Genomic DNA, 23,618 nt, shown 5'->3' on the forward strand with positions numbered 1-23,618 from the left:
AATCTTGACAGTGACTTACAATCCAGCCTCCTTCATCAGTGGTCATGTCGCAGTACACCTGCACGCCCTGGCTGGGGTCTCTGTTGATGTAAATGGTGTAGACCCCGCTCAGCGTCTCTCCATTCAGCAGGTGTTGGGCACAATTCTGAGGTGTTGCAAATAGACGACTCCCTGGAGAGAAGTAGAAGAGGTATGAGGACAAATGATTATTGCTTTTTGACTAAAACAGATTCAGTTTGTAGAGATTTATGTAGAATGCAGGATTTTTTTTTAAAGCTTCAGTTATTAATATGTTTATATCAACAATGGAATTAAATAACTATCTGCTCAGCACTAAACAGCAGACAAATCAAGTTAGATGTAATATAAGCTGTAACATAGTGGAGCATTTAGCTGTTAAAGAAGCAGATATTTTCCTCAGTAAAGTTGAGCTAAAAGTAGAGTAAATATTGATCTTACATTCATCAGGCAACCAGAAACAGAACTCCAAATGAAGGTTTTGCAACTTTATAAGGTGATAATATTCAAATAGTGACTTTACAGCTTTTCCTGCTGCCTCCAAGTGGTCAAAAATATCAATTGAAACTTTTAAATGAAAGTAAAACTTGCAAAACTTTTATAGCACAGCTTACTGCTATGTCAACTGCTGGGTTGAAATGATGGGTATTCATATTTGCTTTTGTGATGTTCACATTCTGTATATTCCAGATTAGCAACTTCATGATGCTTCCTAACCCTTGTTTGAGTGACATATCCTGGATCTAATTACACACTGGGTACACTGAAGATTAGAGAACCCTATAGCTCTAGGATTGTAGACAGCCACCTTTGCAGGTGCAGCCTAATGGGAAGTCTCCATCACTATGCCAGAGGGAAGAGAGATGAAAATTATGTCTGACTTCGGAGACCCATTATTGTGCACCTTTGTTACGGTGACTGTAATGGGAAACGCTGTGCACGAGGGGAAAAAAATATCTGTAGGCCAAGAAAACTCAACCGGTTAAAATCTCTTTCCAAACTCAAATTAAAGAATACAAATACATAATGTGTGTGTGTACTGTATGTGAGTGAATGTGTGTGTACTCTACCTGTAGTGAAGGTAGTGGAGACTACAGCGCTGGTGTCAAGTCCCCTTGCAGCCTGGAGCTTGACAGTGTACTCTGTGGTCTCAGCCAGTCCCTCCAGTCGAATCCAGGTGTCCTCTGCATCCAGGATCAGCTCCTAGCACACACACACACACACACACACACACACACACACACACACACACACACACACACACACACACACAGTTAAAAGATATTACATAAAGACATTGTCTTCTATAAAAGCAATGATTTAATGTGTATTCAGTATAAACCTCAGGGTAAAATTGCATTAGAATCCCCACAAGTCACTGATAAAACATTGAATTGAGCTTGTGGGTTTTTAAAAGACTTATGGCAACAAAGAAACCTTCAAGCTATTTTTGTTCAGGATAAGCACGGCAGCTTGCTTTGTGTTCCAGTAGCACAGTATAAAGAAGAACTTATAATGTCGTAACTGACGTTCTTTTGTTCTGTAAAACAGCGGTGTCTTGTACTCCCTTGTGGGATAGGCTGGATGACACCGAAATAAAAACTAAGTAGTAAAAATGACCCTTCAACTGACTGCAGAACAAGTCTGTCTGCCTGTGGGTTTTCTTTCCCATGTGAAAAGTGACGTAGCCATTTAAAATACAGAAGGGGAGGAGAAGGGGGGACGGAGAGAACAAGATAAAAGGCTCTTATCGGACAGCCAAGCTGTGAAGCAATCAGGAAACGAACATTTCTATTTTTGGTAAAGAAGTCACAATGGTACAGTACAGTTACTTCCCTTTGTATTTGACAAAACTTCTTGCATTGAGCCTGTCTTAAGGAGCCAAGACGTTTGACATAGTATTTTCTGTGATATCAGATTCTGAGACAAAAAGCCACCGACAGAACGCTCAATTGATGAACAGAAACATGAACTTGGCTTTGATACTGCATGTGTGTTACAGTTTGCCCTGAATACACATTAAATATGGACAAGCACAAATGAAATATTCAGCCAGTTTGGGGAAAAAAATCAAACATTTCCAGGCAATGTGTCTATGTGAATTATGCAGGGAGACAGCTGGTATATGGTGTCTCTCTGTCTCCAAGGATCTGACATATCCCCACAGGTTTCCAGGGTCAAGATTCTTATTGCAAGCAAAAAAGGCCCTGTTTTACGATACATACGTTCATAAGCTTGCAATCGGTGTGTTGTGTGTGTGTGTGTGTGTGTGTGTGTGTGTGTGTGTGTGTGTGGTTGACCAGTTGGATGAGTATTTATCCTGGTGTGTGTTTGACTGGGGAGATCTTTATTATTCCAGGCACGAACATAACCAAAGTGATACATGCATTTACAAACCAGTAAGTAATTGTTAATCAGACAAGAAATTAATCTCACTGCTACTGTGTGTAAATTACAAAAGTTCATTATCTCTGTAAGAGGGGAAGCTGGCTGAACACCTGTGAGGCTCACCAATATGTGGTTAGATTACAGCCGAGGTAACGCTGCCACATATTTTCATCCAAGCCAGACCTCAAGTAGAGAAAACCAGAGGAAAATCTCACAATAAGTACTTCAATCTACCGCAGCAATCGTTTTTTCTCTGAGCATGTGATATGACTCATTTCTTGTTGAACAATATGAATTCAAAATGTGGCACTTGTTGAGGCAGCTCACCATGGTGAACGAAGATGTATATAAAATCTAAAAGAACATGATCAAAGTTGGCTAGAAAAATGAAATTGATTTTCAAAACTGGGTTTGCAAGATCTTCCAGATTTCCAGACAAATTCTGTTTAATGCACCAATTTAATAGGAAACTGTATGTAATTAACAACGAAGAAAATTCATATAAGCAGCTGTTAATATTTTTATTACAAAAAAGATATTGAAGATATGAAGACTTATCAAAAATGTTCCTTTTCCTCTCAGCCTCTAAAAGGGCCGTGTCAGTGTCCCTTGTTGCTTAATAGCTACAGTATGGGCCAACATACTGAGGTAGTGAGGAGTAGGGACAACACCAACATCTAAACAGACCAATATTACATTTACAGTTAACTTTTTAGGCTGTTTAATGCCCAGCAGTTGACTGCAAACTGATGTTGGTGAACATTTCCCTGGTGGATGTTTGTTTGGTCGCTCATTCAGCAAACCAAAGTGCAACAGACGACATGTGTCCTTGTTTGTTAGACAGTTAAGCTAAATGTATTTGTAAGTTGGATAAAAAGGATACATTAGCAAGGAAGCTAATATTTTGTTGTTTAAAATCTGTGGCTCTTGTTTTGTGTAGTAGGCTGCTGTTGGGTTGTTAGTCAGTATGACCATCTGCCTATGATAGAACAGTTAAGTTACTGGTTTATGCAAATGTGGTTTAAAATTAAACTGTTCTATTAGTTGTATGAAAACAACAGTTGTCCTTTAATGCTAAAAAAGGGAGTGCCATGAAGAAATCAAACAGTATTGAATAATAATTTCTACCTTTTGGATAGTGATTTGTATGCTCTATGTATGTATTATGCAGATATGTATGCTGTAGGAGAAACATAATTATAAAAAAATGTAATTTCTGTTTGACTTTAACATGCACTGGAAACGAGTGAAATCAAAAAAATGGGTTAATCTGAATGTTAGCGTTGCATTCTTTGTGCATGAGTGACACCCGATGGTCAACCACACAGCAGTACCACACATTCAAGGTCAGAGTGTGTGTGTGTGTGTATGTGTGAGTGAGAGAGGCTTGTCCACCATCACTGCATCAGTATGGATGTGTAAGTGTTTTTTTTGTACTGTTCCTTTACAAGATTGTGACGTACGGTGGGCATTGAAGGCGAGAGTCTGTGTGGATCTGGTGCGCTGTGCGCTGTGTGTAAGACACCTAATTGCCAATAAAAGAGTCTTTTGCAGAGCATCATGGGAAATGGATGTAGTCAATATGTTAACAGGCGTGCCACGTTCCACACAGCTCTTACTAATGTGTTTTATTACCATTACTCAACCACATCAAAAAGTTTAATCAAAATAAACAATGTCTCTTCTGAGACACATTAAAGTAATATCTATTAGACAGGCAATTTCACTGCACAGTTCCCTTGTGTGTACATCAATCTGTGGGTTTGTGTTTCCCCCAAACGCTTGCATGCTCCACATCAAGGGATTACATGATTGAAAGATAAAATTTGGATTTTGAAGGGCTTGTCAAAGTTTTGATTCTGCATTCCTTTTCTTTCCCTGAACATTGTTTAACTCTGTTACAATAAGTTGATTAAATTAATAATAATAATAAAATAAGGTTTTTCTACTTTGCAGAAATCCAAGAAGGGGTTTCAATATGCCCTTCAGTATCTGCAGAATAACATTTCTATTTTCAGGTGTGTGGATTAAAAAAAGTACATCTTATCTCCCTCACACGTTTGCAACTGTAGCATGAATACTCAACAGGATTTCAGTGAGTAAATAAGGAAACACATTTTGGCTGCAGATAAAATGTTAACATACATGGAATTACAGCATATCGGATGTCAACAGTGTTTGTGTGTGTGTGTGTGTGTATGTATGTGTGTGAGAGTTGAAATACAGGTGTTAAGCCATGTGTGCTACATACTTTGCGGCTGCCGTCGGTTGACTTGTAGGTAAGCATGTAGTTGTCAATTTCTGCGATTGGCGGTTGCCAGGAGATGAGAGCGCTGCGGTGATTCACTTCACTGGCTGTGAGGTTCAGGGGTGCGTCCATGGCTGCCAGAAAGTGAGAAAAATATCAATTTAATGCAAAACAAGGAATGTTTTCAGGACGTTTTCTATACCTACAGCGTACTGTAGTTCTCACATAATGGACAGGTGTCGATCTGTCCGTCCACTTTTCCAAAACCATCATTGCTTATTGTGTTTCATGGTTTTATAGGTGGGCAGTTGTCAGGGTGGAGTGAGTAAATGCCTGGTATTAAAAGTAAGATAACTGCTGAAGAAATTTTCACAGTTAACATGTGCAGAAACATGTGAATGTGCCATGCTCCATTCCTAGTCTTGTGTGACTAGGAACTACACACATATTTTTCTTTACATGACCACATTTGAAAGGGTTAAATTAATCACACACACACACACACACACACACTACTGGAGTGTGTGTGTGTGTGTGTGTTTTATAAGAACTCAAGGTCTGGTGTGCTGCAGGCTTTTGATCATCTTGTAGATATTAACAACAAGCTGTGGCTGACTCAGTATTAGGAGAGGAAGTACCAGGCAACACTATTAACAGCTTGTCAAATTTGGGCGTTTTAAAGATATAAAAATTAACAACCTTGAAATTAGACTCATAACTGACCCACAGATAATCTGCAGGGTGGTTTCAATGCAGACCTGTATGGCGTTAACTGGCCAAGCCACAGCAAAGCACCTAAACGGCATTGGCCCTTTTTCTGAAATGGACAGGCTGTCTGTGCAGCCTGGGACAGGTTTTTTCTCTGGATCAGACCTGCGAACATTCCCATTTTTCCAGAGTTTCTCCTGTATTTTAAGGCCATCTCCCAACGCTCTCCCGTTTTGATGTTTCTCCCGGGAAACTCCCATAATTTGCATAGCCTTTAAACTTTATTATGCCATACACGGAGCCATACGTTTTGTCTGACGTCACACAAGTTGCCAGATCGTCTATGAAACACAATTTATAAACACACAATCCACACACTACATACAGCGGGGAAAATAAGTATTGAATGTATTGAATGTAATGTAAAAGTATTGGTGTAAGTAATAACCCAACTAATCCACACATACAAAGATAGCAAAACTAATACGTCCATAAATTAAGTTGTGTGTAATAAAGTGAAATGACGCAGGGAAAAAGTATTGAACATGCTTGCTGAAATTTATTGAATACTTAGTAGAAAAGCCTTTGTTGGTAATGACAGCTTCAAGACGCCTACTGTATGAAGAAACTAGTTGCACACATTGCTCAGCTGTGATTTTTGCCCATTCTTCAAATCTTGAAGGTTCCGGGGGCATCTTCTATGAACCTCTTCTTTCCAGAGGTTTTCAATTGGATTCAAGTCGGGTGATTAACTGGGCCATTCTAAGAGCTTGATTTTTGTTCTCTTAAACCAATTGAGAGTTTCCTTGGCTGTGTGTTTGGGATCATTGTCTTCCTGAAATGTCCACCCTCGTTTCATCTTCAGCATCCTGGTGGGTGGCAGCAGATTCTTATCAAGAATGTCATGGTACATTTCTCCATTCATCCTTCCTTCAATTACCTATATGAAGTCTGCCAGTGCCAGATGCTGAAAAACAGCCCCACACCATGATGCGCCCACTTCCAAATTTCACTGTTGGTATGGTGTTTTTAGGGTGATGTGCAGTGCCATTTCTCCTCCAAACATGGTGTATGCTATGACAGCCAAACAGTTCAATTTTGATCTCATCTGACCAGTTTATATTCTCCCAGTATGTCATTGGCTTGTCCAGATGTTGTGCAGGAAACTTTAAGCAAGCTTCCACATGCCTTTTCTTGAGCAGTGGTGTCTTGCGTGCATAGAGGCCATGGCGGTTGAGTGCGTTACTAATTCCAGGTCTTTCTAAAGATCTCCGCGAGCGGTCCTTGGTTCTTCGACAACTCTTTTAAGTATTCAATGGACTCCTCTGTCAGAAATCTTGCGAGGAGCACCTAGTCGTGGCCGGTTAATGGTGAAATGATGTTCTTTCCACTTCCGGATAATGGCCCCAACAGTGCTCACTGGAACTTTCAGAAGTTTAGATAATCGTTTGTCAATGTCATCCGTATGTTTTTCTACAATAAGCTTGCGAAGGTCTTGGGACAGCTCTTTGCTTTTACCCATCATGAAATGCTTCTTGAGTGACACCTTGGTAATGAGAAACCTTTTTATAGGCCATTAATTAGGACTAATCCAGCTGATATCAATTTGCACCAATAGGGGCAAGATTGCTTCCTAAATACTGACAGATTTCAACTGGTTTATTGGCTTCCCATGCCTTTTTACACCCCATTTTCTTCATGTGTTCAATATTTATTCCCATTATCATTCCACTTTATTACACATAACTTTTGTCATGGACATACATATCTTTTGACGCGTTCAATACTTATTTTGCCCGCTTGTAAAATTTCAACCCATCCGTCACTGCAACTTGGCAACCCACAACCCAATTAAATCGCTGTGTGTAAGCAGCGGCTCTCTGCACAGGCAGATGGACAAGCTTACATAACGTAGCGGTTAGCTTAGCTGTTTTAGCTCAAAATGTCAACCCAGGACAGCATTCAACCTAAAAATGAAGGAGTCCTCACTATAATGGACTATTCTACATTAAACAGGAAACAAAATTTGTTACAAGGTTTTTCAAATGTACAGATTGCATACAACACAAACACACACACACACACACACACACACACACACACACACACACACACACACACACACACACACATAAACTCAGAAGCAAATGCATACATAGGTGCACATATTATGTAATATTATGTGCATGAATGATACATGTTAACATAAATTGATATGTGTTTTGTACCACAGTGTTAACTCCCCCCCCGCCGAAAAAACCTCACCCGTATTATGATACTTATATGTTGGCAGGTATGCTCTGGACAGACATAGCAATAGATGTAGCAGAGCATCAATGACCCAAGCTCTTAACAAAATATCAATTGCTGAGATTAAATAAATTAGACAAATGTTATACCAGTACTGCTAAAAGGTCATCTTGAAAGGATCTTTTTATTTATGATTATGCCACTTCAACCACAAGTGTGATGCTGTCAGTCTGAATCAAGATTCAATGGAAGGCTGATGTTAGGGCGTATTTTGATTAAGAGGCCATGTCAACCATGTGCAATGCAAGGCATATTCCAAAATTTCTATAGATCTCTTAATGGAATTCTTGCCTTTATGATAGTGTGACAGCATAGAGATCAATAGGAATTACAAGAATACTTTCTGAACTCCCCACCGTTACTGTATAGTATTTAGATATACATTTGTAAAAACTGTGCACAAATGAATCAATGTTTGACAGTTGTTAGAACAACAAATGTTGCTCAAAACAGAGTTTTTTTTATTTTATTTGCAGATTTAATACACATGTGGTGCACTAGTGGGTACTTACAGCAGCCTGGTGGTGTAAGTGGAATTTGACTCAAAATAAACTACAGTGCCCATGTAGTAGTAATGAAAGAATAAGTCATCCAGTGCAGTGTTCTGGCTCATTAAGGTGCTAATAGTATTTGGACAACAATGCAGGTCTATGACACATTGGAATGGAATTTTAGGCTTTGGCTACACAGGTAATACTTGTTAGTAGAATAAATAGATTTTTAGGTTTTGGGCTTTTCATATGATTTGTTGATGATGAGAAATTGCCAGACTTATCCTTTATTGCGGGAAACCAATGACATGCCAGGTAATTTGATCCTCAATAAAGGATGACAGCTGGAAACCAAACATATAGATTAGTGCCATCAAATAAAAAAAGTAACATTTCTCATTCTAAATATTACAGTGGGAAGAGAGCTTATCATCTGTACTTTCTAAGCAATTAAAAGAAAAGATAGGAAGAAAAAAAAACAGAGGTAGATCAGAACAGAATGACAATGGGACTTTCTTGCACATATACTGTAAATGTATTCCATGAGGTGGGTAAAATCTCCACGCCAGTAATCCTAAATCCCCCAGGAGTGAGTGAGAGGAGCAGTGGGACACTTTTCCATGTTTAGTCACAGTGTATCACAGCCCCAAAAGCATTCAAGCCATTAATCAGCAAGCCCATCCAAGTTTTACTGTACATTACATCACACCATCCAAGTTTATTTTTGGTCCTTGCACAGCTTTAAACAAGGTGTGATTATGGTGTTTTGATACCTTAACCACATCACAAGGAGACTCACCTACATTTCCCCACCTTACATCACCCTTTTTGAGTCAATATGTGATCTTCCGACATGGTAGCAGAAACACTGACATGCTGTAACCTCATTTTAGTGCATGATAGAAAATAGATGACCTTCTTTTCGGAAAATCCGTTTCCTGGAGTTACATCATGACTCTGGGGCACATCGTCAGCCAGTCACCAAACAGCGCTCTGAGTAGGGGAGTCAGGGACTCTGAAACAAGTGCTGCACTTTGTGTGCTGTGCAATTCAAAGTCACCGCTGTGAATACGAGATAAAGATATCAACTGAAAGGCCGTGTCTTTCTGTGATTCCCTCTGTTTGACTTTTCTCACATTTTTTTTCTTTCCTCTGTAGTGAAACTAACATGGGCTGAACTTTCAACTCCTCCTGATAACTTCTCCTCAACTTTTAGTTAAACATCTAACCCTCAATTGAACCCAGTCCTCACACAACTCTGAAAACACAAAGAACATCCACAAACACACACACACACACACACACACACACACACACACACACACACACACACACACGCTCTTCTTGTTTAAATCCTTGTCTGTGTGCACATATGGAAAGATCAATGACAGCTCCGTAATTAACAGCGTGTACCTGCCTTGATAACCTCCGAAAAGAAGCGGGGTGCCTTCTCTTGGAGACAGTGATAGACAGATCCAAGTTGTGTGACAGGGAGATGTGGAGAGGGGGACAGAGAGGGATGGGGGAGGCAAAACGTGGGAACAAAGAGTTTTTAAGAGCGAGAGGTTGAGTAGTGTGCTTTGAGAAGATCACAGCAAATTGCAGATTGTCCTTAAGTCCACAGTGATGTGCCTATCCCCTTCTCTTCTGCACCTTTACGTCTTTATTGACCTTGTCTGCATCTCATTGCTGCTTTTCCTCCTCTTTTGTCAGTTTCTTCCTATTCCCACATCAATCTGGGGGTCTTCTCCTTCACTCTCCTTATCTCCAATTATGCTTGTGTTTCTCTCTCTCTGCTCCTCTTGGCCTCCCATCCTTTGTCCACCTCCTTCTTTCCTGCTTATCTTATAAGCTGTCATTCTAACTCAATGTGCCAGAGAGTGAACGCAGTTTATCTTTCTGTTCTTGTCCTCCCCTCTACTTGATCAACACTGTTGCTTCATTATGTGCGTGTGGGGGAAAGATGAGAAGTGGAAGAGGCGGGAGGGATGTTTCATAGAAATGGACGGCCTGCAACCACCCTCATTCTGCCTGTCTTTATTCTGTTTTGGACTTCATTCATCTGTCTCCTTGTCCTGTTCTCTCAAGCTCTCCCTCCAATTAAATCTTTGCAGGGAGTGTGCCCAAGCAGGTGAGCAGGTGTCGTCTAAGTTCCTTGCAGCTCTGAAGCTCCATCTTCAGACGCGGAGGTTTGAACAATGGGATTGAGATGAATAGGTTTGGCTTCATCTAATGTCTCATTAACACGCAGTGTAAACAATACAAAAGGAGAAAAAACACACACACACACACACACACACACACACACAGAGCAGCAGATGGGAAGGACAGCATGGGCAGCAGTAATTTGTAGGAAGACAAGAGAGAGGAAGTTATTATTTTTGGAGTGTATATCACATCTCTATGCTGATTTGCAAGTGAATGATTCTGCCTGAATGATGTATAGGTAACTCCTTTGAATATTTGAAGTCTACTGAATTAAACCAACTGCTGCTTGGATGAATCTCACAGATGGTATTATGATGTCACACCATGTTATTATATTTAAGAATATTTAATTAGCATCATGGACAACATCAAAGAGCCAAAAGAGACAAACCACCATGCATTTCCCCAACAGGCCTACAGTGTCTACGTATCATACTGTAAACTGCACACCTTTCAATCGTGCATGTTTGGCTGGATGTACATCCAACTACGTTTTTAATGTGGTATGATAAATCGATTCTTCCTTACGTAGGTTTCTTCAATGTATTGTAAGGGACCTTAGATGTGTTTGTAACAAAGTGGGTTAGTACATATTTTGTTTGTGAGTGGCCAGTTATAACCTGTAGATTGAGCTTAATTTGCTCCCTAAGCTTTTTCTGTTGCTGCAAATCTCTCACCCGTGTGTTTTGCCTCTTGTATTTGTTCTGACGTTACAGTCACAGTCCGAAATGAGCTGGCTAACCACAACCATTAGGTCGTAGCGTTAGCTATATCGTTCTCAATAGCAAAGCACTGCTACAACACACACAAGTTCACCATAATCTACAAAAGAACTACTTACATGTGCGCCCTCATTTAGAAGTCTCCCAGCTAATCCTGCCTTGTAACTGACCAAAGTTGGAGAAACAGGCTTTCTTTTACTGTCTCTAGAGTTAGCTAGCTAACATGCTCTACATCTGAGCTACTGCGCATGTGCGAGTGCAATCAAAGATAGTAAAGAAGAAGATGAAAAGAGGTCTCACTCTGTAGCTAAAACAGAAACCAGGTGAAAAGAGGATCTGCAGCAGTCAGAGAGAGCTGTGCAGTACAACAAAAATATGGTGTTTTTTGAAAATTAAACCATGTAAACCTATTATGGTACAATCTTTAAATACAGTTATGAACCTGAAAATGAGCATAATATGGGCGCTTTAATAAAGTAGCACTATTTCAAAGATTATTTCCATACATTACCGGTAATTACACAACTTCTTAAAAGTACATTAAACTGTCAAAAATGCCTCAATGCTTGAAGAATCAAGATTATGCTTCTGTAAATAGCAGCACTCTCAGTACTTTGAAAAAACTATCAGCCAGAGCTCAGTGAAGCTGCCCGCAGCAAGGATCTATACTGCTTCAAAAACTTGCCAAGCACTTCTCAGCAAGTGAGCTCAGATACAACTAAGGAGAAAAAAGTTCCGGTGCTGCAGCCTACAGGCTTATTGAGACACCCGTAGCAAAATCCCTTATTTTCCAGCCCTATAGCTTAAATATCAGCCGCTGGGGAGCCAAGCTGTCTTACTCTGTGTTGAACTCTTGAGGCATGGAGGCCAGACAACATAACAACTATCAGCTGTGGTTAAGAGGCTTGGGAATCAACAAAGAAACTCCACCCTAAAAAAAAAAAAAAAAAAAAAAAAAAAAAAAGAAAAACTACAAAAAAGGCAGTTTTTGCCACACATGAGAGTGGCCGGGAGAAGCACATCGTAGCTATATCTGAAGTGTATAGTTGTGGTCTGTGTCGCCATCTGTGCATGTGTGGGTTCAGAGAAATGTAAGTATACTGGTGTAAATGTTTACATATGTGTATTTTCGGTGCCTTAGGTTATATGAATGTTATCTGTTCTGGGATACTCAGTTGAAATGCAGTATGTTAGCATAATTTTTGCTAGCAGTCCTCCTCAATAGCTACAGACACAGGAATGGCACATCCTAAGTAAAGCTCATTGTGGGACTGGCTCCTTTGGCTGTAATTCTGCACCAAGGCTGAATTTTGGGAAAGATATTTCAGATACAGTATTAGGGGACAACTAAGGCCTATATAAAAGCATCAAAAGAGCACCATGTCATGGGACCTTTAATAAGGAGCTGATGTGTGTTATATGGTATATTATTTGGTTATGTGATCTAAGCAGCTATAACTACTTGAAGTGAAAGTTATACTAATTACCATTTATTAGCCTTACTAATTGCACCCAGTCAGCACTGTTATTTTTACTTGTATGCTGATATTTCCTTTTTTATTGTTTATTGTAAGACCACACATACACTCACAAAGACACAGACAATCATCTGCTGGCTGCCAATAAATCTATTGAAGAGCATCAGAGCATTTGACTGCATTCTTACCGATGCACCACAGTGGTCACCTATTCCCAACTAGCTACAGTTACAGTCCTAGTTATCAAGACTCCATTCCACATAGTATTCTGCTCACAGGAATACTTTTGTCTTTTAACAAAATATTTCCTACCTCACCATCAGTCTCAACAACACCGGACTACTGGGAAAGCTGAAAAGCTTGTCTTCAAATCCCCCTCCCCAATTCAGATGTCATATTCGATGAGCAAACCACAGAAAATGTATGATCATTTTAAACGACCATGTATATTCCACTATAAGACAAATGTTTGCACTACTTTAAAATCGCATGTTAAAGTGTGTCTTTTTACCACTGTGTTTGAGTCCCCTTAATTATTAATACGACAATGCGATGGCTTTATGTACTTATTATTTAATTTCTCTGCTGTATAAATAAATAAATAGACTTGTCTTAACTATCAGTCAGGATGAATACACACACTGTTCACTGGTAGCTCTATTTGCCTTCTTAAGGCTGAATGCCATTAATTGTTAACTATGTGGCTCAGTAGATCCAAAGAGTGACAGGCGGATGTAAACAGACGGAAACAGAGAGACGATCACAGAGCCATAGCTGGGATAGTTGATCAAACCAATCAATGGTCTCATCTTCTCTCACGAGCCCGTTCACATTGTGACAATTTTCCACTGGAGCGGGACAGCCTGAGAAAAAAACAAGCTGTGTACAGGCTTTAAGATTTCAATTAGGAAGTATAACCAACACTAGAAGTTCCCTGTGAAGTTGGAGTTGACTAAGGCGCCCCCTGGTGAGACTTGTCAACATCATTCCTGCGAGGGTGAAGACTCTATTGGTGTGTGTGTCCTCATAAAGTAGCACACAGATGTCTATACAATGTAGCTTTACAGCATTAATGGGAACTAGAAAGGCTGACATTTTGAATACAAACACTGTTAACACATTTGATATTTACCCAAGAGGAGCATTTGATTAAGATTAAGGATTATCCTGAACTGTTCCTTTATTGAAATTTAGTTGCTTAGTGAAATGAGGTGAAAGAGATTGAATTATATTAAATATGAATGTTATCCTTCTTGAAGGCCCTATCAAAGGAACATAGAAATATATAGCAGAAAATAGAAACACTGTAAATACCAAATGAAAAACGCATTACATGTTCAGCTACTGTATGTCTGTATGTATAAAACCCTACGGGCCACATTTTAACTATCTGAAAGGCAAGTATCAAACGTGAAACGCAAGTAGCTTTGTGGGCGGATCTCCGGCGCTGTTGCTATTATACCGGCGGGATAAATGAGTCTTGCGCCCGACGCAAATCTAAAATGGGTTGGTCTGAAGTCTGGGCGTAACGTGCAATAAACCAATCAGAGCGTCATCTCACATTCCCTTTAAGAGCAGGCGCGCTTGTTCCATGGCGGATTGCTATTTTGACGGCGGATTTGCCTGGCGCACGCCAGCGGGAGCTGTCCGGGATGCGGCAAAGTAATAAATACCGTCTTGACCGGGTGGCGATGTTGCTGGTCCTCTCTGGCGCATCTCCTCAAGTCTGGAGAGGATTGCTGCAGCCATGGAGCGTGGGCCTCCAAACGCACCACCTGCTCCTGTTGTGCCCCTTTTTCCTCCCCCCACTCCTTCTCCATCCACCTGCTCCACCAGGAGCGCATCGCGCATTATGCCACTCCTGGACCAGATTCCGCCGGAGTGTCCAATCCCGCCGTAGTTCAACATCACATCTCCTTAAGTCCTCTAATATTTCCTCATTTATGTCATCAGCACATTCATGATTCATGAATGCTGCGACTTTTTGAGGACTGTACTGTAAAGTGCCCCCTGACCTATCCAAACACCTGAAGCGCATTTTCAGTAATATTTTTTTCTTTGAAATTATGTATGGTTTGCAAAAATGGGAACTGCTGCGTCCTTGTAGCTGAGAGAAGCAAAGTGTATGCGTGTTGTGCACACGCTACATTATGGCCAAGCATGCGCCCCTAAAATAGCATCTGAATAACGCACCACTGACTTTAGACTAGCGCCACTGACTTTAGACCAGGTTTTTCCTGGTCTGTGGCGGAATTGTTTTCTGAAACTGCAAAATAGCACGAGGGAACGTTTGCGCCGGAACACACCTCCTCTTTTTGCTGAACCGCCCCCGGGAACGCAAGTTTGTTCCCTAATTTACCGACGTGCGTCTGTGGAGGGAAAAGTCCACTGTGCGTCGGGTGCAAAATAGGAACGATACATGCGTCGGTGTACAAAGGCAATTGCGCTGAGTGCAAGATAGGGCCCTACATGTCTGTTCTGTGATTGCTGTATATATTTTAATAATATTAGTAGAATTCTGAATACAACAAATGTCAAGCTCCTGCAGATGTCCCTCCTCTTGTATTAAAGAATTTGATCAACTTGTGTCTTTTCTACCCAATCATATATACTCCAAAATGGAGTGGCAAGAATACATTTACGGTAGTCCATTTCACTCAGAGGAGGACTGCAACAATGTCAAGCACCCAAGCGTTTGCTTGATTCAATAACTTTGCTCACTCAATGGTGCTTCCTACATCGCAGCAATTCTTTATTTAATATGAGAGAGTCTAACTGGGGTAGAAATGTGCGTTGTTTTTGTTCTCTGGAGAAGCTGAGGTACATGTACTAGACAGAGCACATGTTTCCAAATTAGAATCACCTTAAACTGTCAAAAACATCTGTTTATGTATGAGTTACTATATGCATGCAGAGCATTGACATGGTTTTACTGTAGGTACACCTAATTTTCCTAAGCCCCATTTATGTTCGGAAGTCTCTGCAGCCCTGCTCTCACTTGTTGTCAGAGTTTTTTCTGTTTCAAGCAGTTCGTCTCTGCTGCAGTGCAGGACAGGTAGCTCTGGTACTCCTTGGGGGATATGAACTCCTCTGCTGACTGAAAAGTTTTTGTTTTTTTTCTGCAAGGACTCTATAAAAAAAACAAAGTTTACAGAGCTGCAACTCAGCTAAACTGGAACAATTCCTTCACCCCTAACTTTTTTTCTTGAAGGAGTAGCAGATAAAGGTGAATATAATTGGAGAGATGGAGGTAAAGCAGGCAAAAGTTGAACAGGGAGTTCACATTCTCATGACAGCTTGCAGTGCATTTACATGCACATTACTTTACATTTTTGAGTGTTTCACCATGTCAAAGTCTCTACTGACCCCTGTGACACAGGGATAAAGGATCATACACTTCTAATTGCAAACTCTGTACAAAAAGCTAAAATTCAGTTGTACTGCAAAACGATCCACAATAATAATAACAATAATAAAATCTATCCTATATGCCTTTGTGGAGCAAACATGCATCCATCTAGGGCTGGGCAATATAAATGTTATAATTTCCTAGATAAAAACATTAGAAACTTCAATAAATTGTTGATGAATTACATTGCTTAACAACCAATTACACCACAGATATGAAGCTATTTTTGGAAACAATTATACAGTATGTCAGTCTTTTATGAACCAACAGCCTTCAGAACACACCTCAAGTTGGATAATTAGATGGAAGAAACAAGGGCTCCTTTATCCAGACTTTACTGTGTCGGCACAAAGAGTGACAGCCCAACAGTCACAACTCAGATAAGATGTGGGTAGTGTGGCAGTACTTTGAATGCTTAATGCCTTGTTTGGCCATGAAGTGGATGAAACATTCTCAAACTACTAGGTTGGACAAAAAAAAAAAAAAAAAAAAGGTCAGTATACTGTTGAATATGTCGCAAACTTGTGCCATCAAATGATGGGAAATAGCACAAACCTGAAATATGACCATCCAATAAAGCATGCAGACAGTAAGTGCAGCATTAGAGGCATAGAATCAACCAGCACTGACTCAGTTCATTTAGGTTAAAATATAACAGAATATAGACAGAAACTAAACCAAATCACTTCAGGGATGGGGGTTATTATAATTGTTATTTTGCAACGCGTCAGTTTTAATTGCCACTTTTCTGGCATAGTTTTGGTGGTGGTGATATAAGCTGCCGCAGGCCGAATGCAAAAAAAAACGACAGCAAATGTTTATGCTAGGCTAACAGCTAACCCCAGCTCTCCCGACTGCTATCACAGCAAATGTCTGCTCCCTGGACAATAAACTGGACTACATTTTTACACAATTTCGTTCCTCTATGTACTGTATAAAGTTGGATGACAATTAAGTCTCTTATCTAATACTTTAGCCTCAGTGGAGGAAGGTCTGCCAAAGCGAGACTAGCCTTGAATTAGCTGCATCCCTGACCCTTTGGCTACGGTTAGCAGAACTTTCACAAAAGGGACGTGCATTGGTAAAACAGCCAGTAGGAACACTCTCTCTGAAATGACCTGCGATTGGCCAAATTCTCCTGTCACAGGCTTAATTTTCTAAGGAGGAGTTGCAGAAGTCTAGCTTTCTCTCAGAACAATTGAATTACAATGTGCTGAACGATTATTGTGGAAACTTTGCACAACGATGGCAAAAATAAACTGCTTACCCCAGCTTTAACTGATATATATTTCATAAACACCGGGTAGGTTTTTTTCTTCGCATGACATATTTCTGTTGTTTGTGTTACGCTTTATTAATCCCCTGAGAGAAATGCATCCGCTGAATTTGACTCATCCTAACTACTTCCGAAACAGTGTGTAGGAGAATTCCTACTTAACATAAATATTTTTTTGGCGTGAATGAAACCAAGCACCCGGAAGAAAACCCACGCAAACACAGTGAGAACATTTACATTCCACATAGAAAGGCTCCAGTGGGGAATCACACGTTGCCCACTGTACAGAGACAAGCTGAATAAAAAAAGCACATACGTGTTTGGAGGTTGGTGATGACGGTGCCGCTGGTGAGGGGTCCTTTGGTAGCATAGAGGGCTACAGAGTAGGTGGTGCTTGGCTTAAGGTTGGACAGCTGGTGCTCCTGCGTGTTGCCTTCCACAAGGAAAGTGTCAGCTGTCACTGGAAAACACACAAGGTGTATATGTTTACCATACATCTTCTGTCTTTAGTTCTGTCTAAATAGACTACATTAAATTGTAACTCTTTGAAAAAAGCTCATAAGCATGGGAGAAATCGGAACCGAATCTCAAAGCCTGCACTGTTTGGCCACCTTTGGGTTCCTCTTTCAAGTCAAAGGATTTCTACACTAATTACATTTTTGGTCGTCACAGTGACAGTGATGCTGGTGAGGATATAAACAAACCATTATTTTATTGATGGTATGCTTTCTATTTTATATGAAGTTTGACTGATGGATACCATGATGGTTTGGATTTTATGTGGCTGTTCCCAGTTGCCAAAACGAATCTATTTTGTAATGCAGGACAATACTGCATGAAATACGAGATTTATTGACCTTGAGCTAATACACTGACACTCAAGGGAATTTGTCCACATTTTTACATTGCGTTTCTCTAAACCCTGGCTTGGGCTGCTTTCCAAATATGTGTTCAGCATATAGATACTGTCTCTGTATCTGAGATGATCTGGCTGCAGTCCAGTCAGTCAGAGTGTAACACGCATTGACTCCAAGAGCTGAGTGATACAGATTCCCCTGGATAACTCCAGACATGGCTTAGTCAGTGGGGTCATGTGCCCATAATATTTTCTCCAACCGGTTTGTAAACGTCAAGAGAGAATAGAACAACAGTTCAGTTGAAGTGTCATTAAGAGTCACAGGGCGGCTGTGGCTGAGTGGTAGAGCGGTTGCCTGCCAATCGGAAGGTTGGTGGTTCGATCCCTGCAGTCCCATGTCGAAGTGTACTTGGGCAAGACACTGAACCCCGAGTTGCCCCCAATGCTACGTATCCAAGTGTAAATGTGTGTGAATGGTTCCTGTACAATGTTAAAGCGCTTTGAGTAGTCGTTGAGACTAGAAAAGCGCTATATAAGAACAGTCCATTTACATTAAACATTTGACTGGTGAGTTTGAAAAACCTTTGCAAAGGCTAATGACTGAAAACACTAGGTGATGTTTGTTTAAAAAATACCCTTCCTTTGAAACTTATACTTTCATACTTCAGCACTCTCGCTGAGTATGCAAAGTAGCTTTATCTGTGGCTGGCCCACCGACTGTAACATGGCAGTCATCCACATGGTTCAGGGAGCAAATTATAAGTGAGGGGCCAAGCAATATGGCTGTCAGACAATAGGCTAGATCCGAAACTGAGCATAATGAACTGTTCTGAAAGCAAGATAAATGGATCCATACTGCCTCAAAGGATCCCACTGATCTCACATCTTATTGGGAAAACCTTGATGGTACATAGATCAACACACACTGCGGCTAAATGACCTAAAACTAATATACTCCTTATGCTCTGACTCTGCAGTCTGATCTTAGCAGAGTCAGGGCTACAACTCAATACAATTTCAATAATTTCATTGTGCAGATATCTAATCTCAATAACAATTTGGATAGTAATTATTTACACAACAGTGCCTTTCATAACACCAAGGTTTCAAAGTGCTTTATGAAACAAACATGACATGACATACAGACGGTAGCATCAATAAAAAAGTTGATGTGTAAAAATGTGATTCACGGTCATGTACAATAATCTGGTAGCCAAAGTAAGCAGCACCGCTATAGTGGTATAGACTGATTATCAGATGGATTTTCATTATTTCCGAAAGGGAGGCATTAAAGAGAAAGGGGAGTTGATGATTTTATTCAAATGTGTTAATTTGTCTATTTCAATATACAACAAATGATTGAAAGCCTCTAAATGACAGTTTGGATAACTCACCCTGGTTGTGTGTGAGGGTCAGAACGTAGTTGTCGACACTGGAAACAGGTGGATTCCATCTCAGCAGGGCTCCTTGTGGAGTGATGTTGAGAGCTGTCAACTCAGCTGGCATGTCCATCGCTAGGATTACAATACAACAAAAATGTAAGCCCAATGTATTTCCAAAAACAAGAATGACTTCTTTTTAAGAGATCAGTGACATCTGGCTAATATGACAGCTATTAATCACACACAAAGGTCCACTTACTGCAGGACATACCAAGTCAACATGTTGGCTATCAGTGTTGGGTGTAACGCGGGTAAAAAGTTGTGTAACACGCTACAACTGAAAATTTGGTAACGAAACGTAGTTCCTTTTTCAATTCGGCTCAACGTTACTTTTCCCAGGGACAGATTTGACAGCTGCGCGCTCACAAGCTCCACACGGGACGTGACAGAGGCTGGTAGCACAGCCAAAGCTAACTTTTGAGAGCATTATAAGCTGACAACCTCACAGATAGATGCAGTGGAGATGGCCTTATACATACACGCAGCGGACCGCTGCATGTGTCTACGACACCGACCATCGTGGCTGCGCGACCGGTACAAGTCGATACAGACATTACATACACTAACACCATTTAACGCTGATGACCTGCTGATGTGCATTCAACCCACGCTGGACTCATTCATAATGAATCAGCCGTCACTCTGTGAGTAGAGAATCCAGTCTGCAGTGTAGTTCAAACGTTTCACTGATAAACCATAGATTGGCTTTATGGTCAAAGATAGTTTTTGTATAATTAACTTCAGTATCTGTCAGAGAGGGTTGCTTTTAAAAGTAACGAGTAAAGTAAAAAGTTACTTTCCATAGGGGGTAACTAAGTAAAGTAACAGATTACTTTTTTAAGAAGTAACGAGTAACGAGTAAACACTCCTTTTTTAAAAGTAACTTCCCCAACACTGTTGGCTATACAGTAACAAAAAATATCAGTTTTGTCCAATAGTTTGCTTTTACAGAAGAGACAGAAAAGAAGCTGTAACCAGAGGATGTGTAGCATTTTTGCTTGAAGAAATGTGTGCAACGATTTATCACTCATCAGAATAGTTAATTCATTTTATGTTGATGGACTTATTGATTGATTGACTAATTGCTTCAGGTCTACTACTACTACTAACAATAAAAGTGGGTAAAGTTCCCCACATTACAAATCTCTTAACTTGCCCTTTGTGGCTGTGTGTTGCAGGATTTGTCATTCAATTAGTTCCCGCAAAAGGAAAATACAAAAGAAATTTGTTTCAAGAAAACACAATTTGTCCGGACAGCATATTTTTCTGTCATTTCCCATGTACTTTGGAAAACTTCTCTATCAATAACTTTTACACAAACTATGGAACTGTGTCATAGTTTATTTCATATGCAAATAGGTTGAGACATAAAATATAAATTACACCTAAACAATTTTGAATTGAGTACAATTCAAAATGGAAAACCATTATTCAATACACATCTAAGTTCTAATTATAGAAACCCACACACACCGACACAGAAGAGCTTTGCATTAATAGTGATTAATAATGACTCTCTGCCATTTTGATCACTGTTTTCTCAATTCAAACACACATCAAAGAGAAATGATGCAGTCAAAAAGGCTGTAGAAAGTCTCAGATATTCTCCCGAGCCTCCTGTTTCTCCACCCTCCTCCTAATTTCATTCTCAGACTGCTGGACATGCCAAAATTGAGTTTGAATTTAATTATACCTTTAACCTCAGTGTTTCAACCCCAATTTCTATTTAGGCATGTTATTTCAGCGCGTTAGAAAGCGTGGCAGGAGAACACAGAATTCTGCATGTGCTCCAAATCTCTGCCCAGATGAAGTAATTAATATTGCCCTGCCCTCATCAGAATAAAATAAAGAATTGAGCTCATTAGCACAACAAAGTGAGTTTAAGTCTTTCTTATCGCTACGATAGATGAACAAACCTGATTAAAATCATTACTTTAATTGCAAAAAGGTTTAAGTGAATTTAATGGAGGCTTGCCAAGTCAATTAGATTGGCAATGGAGATGGAGATGGCCAATAAAGAAAAAAATAAACAGGTCATCCAACTTCATCAGTCCCAGTGATAATCCAATCATCATTCTCCATCTTGTGACTGCACCGGTGAATCGCAGATTACGCCAACTACATCACGCTCGCACTCCGATCTGTATCTGAGTGTAAGTCAAGCCCCAGTGCTTAAAATTCAGGACAAGAGAAAAGGTTCGGAAAAAAGAAACAAAAGGCTGCTCTGGGGCTTCAGTATGAGGCTGCGGTGCACTCACATGCTGGTGGAGAGCTCGCTACAATTAAACCTTGAGTTTCAGCAGCCATTTACATGCTATAATACCAAAATCTATCCAGTAATACAAGAAACCTGGGCATTGAGATAATGATCATGGGAACCGGCTGTTTCCAGTAACAAACTACGGCACTGACAACAGAATGTACAAACAGTGCTATGATCTTTCCAGTTATACATTAAAAGCTTTAACAGTTTAAACGAGAAAACAATGAATTGTTCTATTGTGCTTCTACAGCTATAATTGCAGTGCAAGTACAGTAGTACTCTCCCATGGGAAAAACTGTACACCTGGTGAATACTACAAATATGTGAGATAGTATGAGATGAGATTACAATTACTAGTCTTCAAAATTACTACATTAAAACTACTAGTCTATGTCGATGACGCTCCACTTCCAGGATTGTTCAGGTGCCACCGGAAATTCCGCCGGACGTCCCTCTGGATGTCCGTCACCTTCCACTTTCTTTGTGTTGGCATTCTAAACTCCGGCCAATTTATGAGGACTATGGTTAACTGTTGATGTCTGCAGGGTAAATCCGAACAGCTAGCTAGACTATCTATTTTGAACGTACACATTCCACCAAAAAAAGTTCCTTCCTGAGGCTATTTTGCAGAGTCACCGTCATTGTTTTAAAGAAATGGCAATAAATCAGAGCAGCTTTTTCTCCCATCCCAGAATGTTGTGTGGACCAGCCGGACCCTCCTTTGCAGCGCTGTGGAGGAAGGTCTGGCAATGCAAGAGTAATGTTTTAATTAGTATTTTTCTTTAGCTTTATAGAACTTGATAATTCATCTGTATCTAGAAACCTGACCAATTTAGTGATGTTTATAACTGCGATGCTTAAAATGACCTTTTCCATTACATTTAAAAGTGGAATAATATTTAGTGGTGAATGTGGTTATCTAATGACAAACATCTGGTAAGTCAAGCCTGCCAATTGAAGCTGAAGGTATCAGATAACATCTCACTGATCATTTTGAGAGCTCCCGGTCTCCTCTTTGGCTGCTGAGCTAGCGTTAGCTAATGCTTCACAGACTGACAGAACAAGCTGCTACTCAGCTTTGAATGCCCAAAGATCCTGATAGAAGTGATTAAGATATTTAGGTGATCTTCTTTAAATTTTAACTGAGTCTTTTGTACCATGAGTCCTGCTAGCTTTAGCTATCAGTCAGTATTGCACTGCTAAGTAGCTACAATGTACTCAGCTGAAATATGACAAGCAATCAGCTAAGGCAAGATTGTTTTTCTGACTGACAAGACTCATCACTCTGAGAGTATTCGTGAATACAGAAGACCATCAATTTCGAACCTTTTAGAAACGAAAAGGCACAAAGTGGTTTTCCCTCTCTAAGAAAACTGAATTTAGCTTACTCAAAGTTTAGAACTGTTAACAGCTTTGATTCTGACCTTAATTATATGCATTAAATAGGGCACAGAAGGTTGTGACGGGAGATTTTATGTTTTAAGGGGGACATTGTCAACAACCCTGTTAGCGCTACATACATTTCTTCAGGTAAATTTAGTTCAAGTTTGTTGGTGTGCTATTAAATGTCTTAATCAAATGTCCGAAACAATTCAGGAAACATGTTTCAAACGGAGTATCTGTGCTTTGCTGAATATGGTATTTTTAGGAACACCTCAGCTGTGACAGTTGGCCATGAGGTCAGTCTGCGCAGTGTGCTGTGGCCACTATGTAGACCAGACTGCAGCAGATAGTATAGTTAGTGAGACCGCTGGGCCATTTTACTCCCCAGTCCATCTCCGCATCCCCTCTCATTATTGTG

The 23,618-nt window shown here is 40.2% G+C and overlaps 1 protein-coding gene across 2 annotated transcripts in view; it reads right to left on the bottom strand.

The window, feature by feature from the left end:
- The window catches only part of tnr (tenascin R (restrictin, janusin)), a 203,806-nt gene that overhangs the window by 13,450 nt on the left and 166,738 nt on the right, over window positions 1–23,618 (bottom strand). For both annotated transcript variants that reach the window (XM_028593565.1, XM_028593566.1), the window contains 5 exons: window positions 19,507–19,626; window positions 17,573–17,716; window positions 4,658–4,788; window positions 1,089–1,221; window positions 20–171 (listed from right to left, as the gene is read on the bottom strand). In XM_028593565.1, the coding sequence (XP_028449366.1) occupies window positions 20–171; window positions 1,089–1,221; window positions 4,658–4,788; window positions 17,573–17,716; window positions 19,507–19,626 (680 nt within the window). The remainder of the gene's footprint in view (window positions 1–19; window positions 172–1,088; window positions 1,222–4,657; window positions 4,789–17,572; window positions 17,717–19,506; window positions 19,627–23,618) is intronic.

This window comes from Perca flavescens, chromosome 12 (genome assembly GCF_004354835.1).
Source record: "Perca flavescens isolate YP-PL-M2 chromosome 12, PFLA_1.0, whole genome shotgun sequence".
NCBI lineage: Eukaryota > Metazoa > Chordata > Actinopteri > Perciformes > Percidae > Perca > Perca flavescens.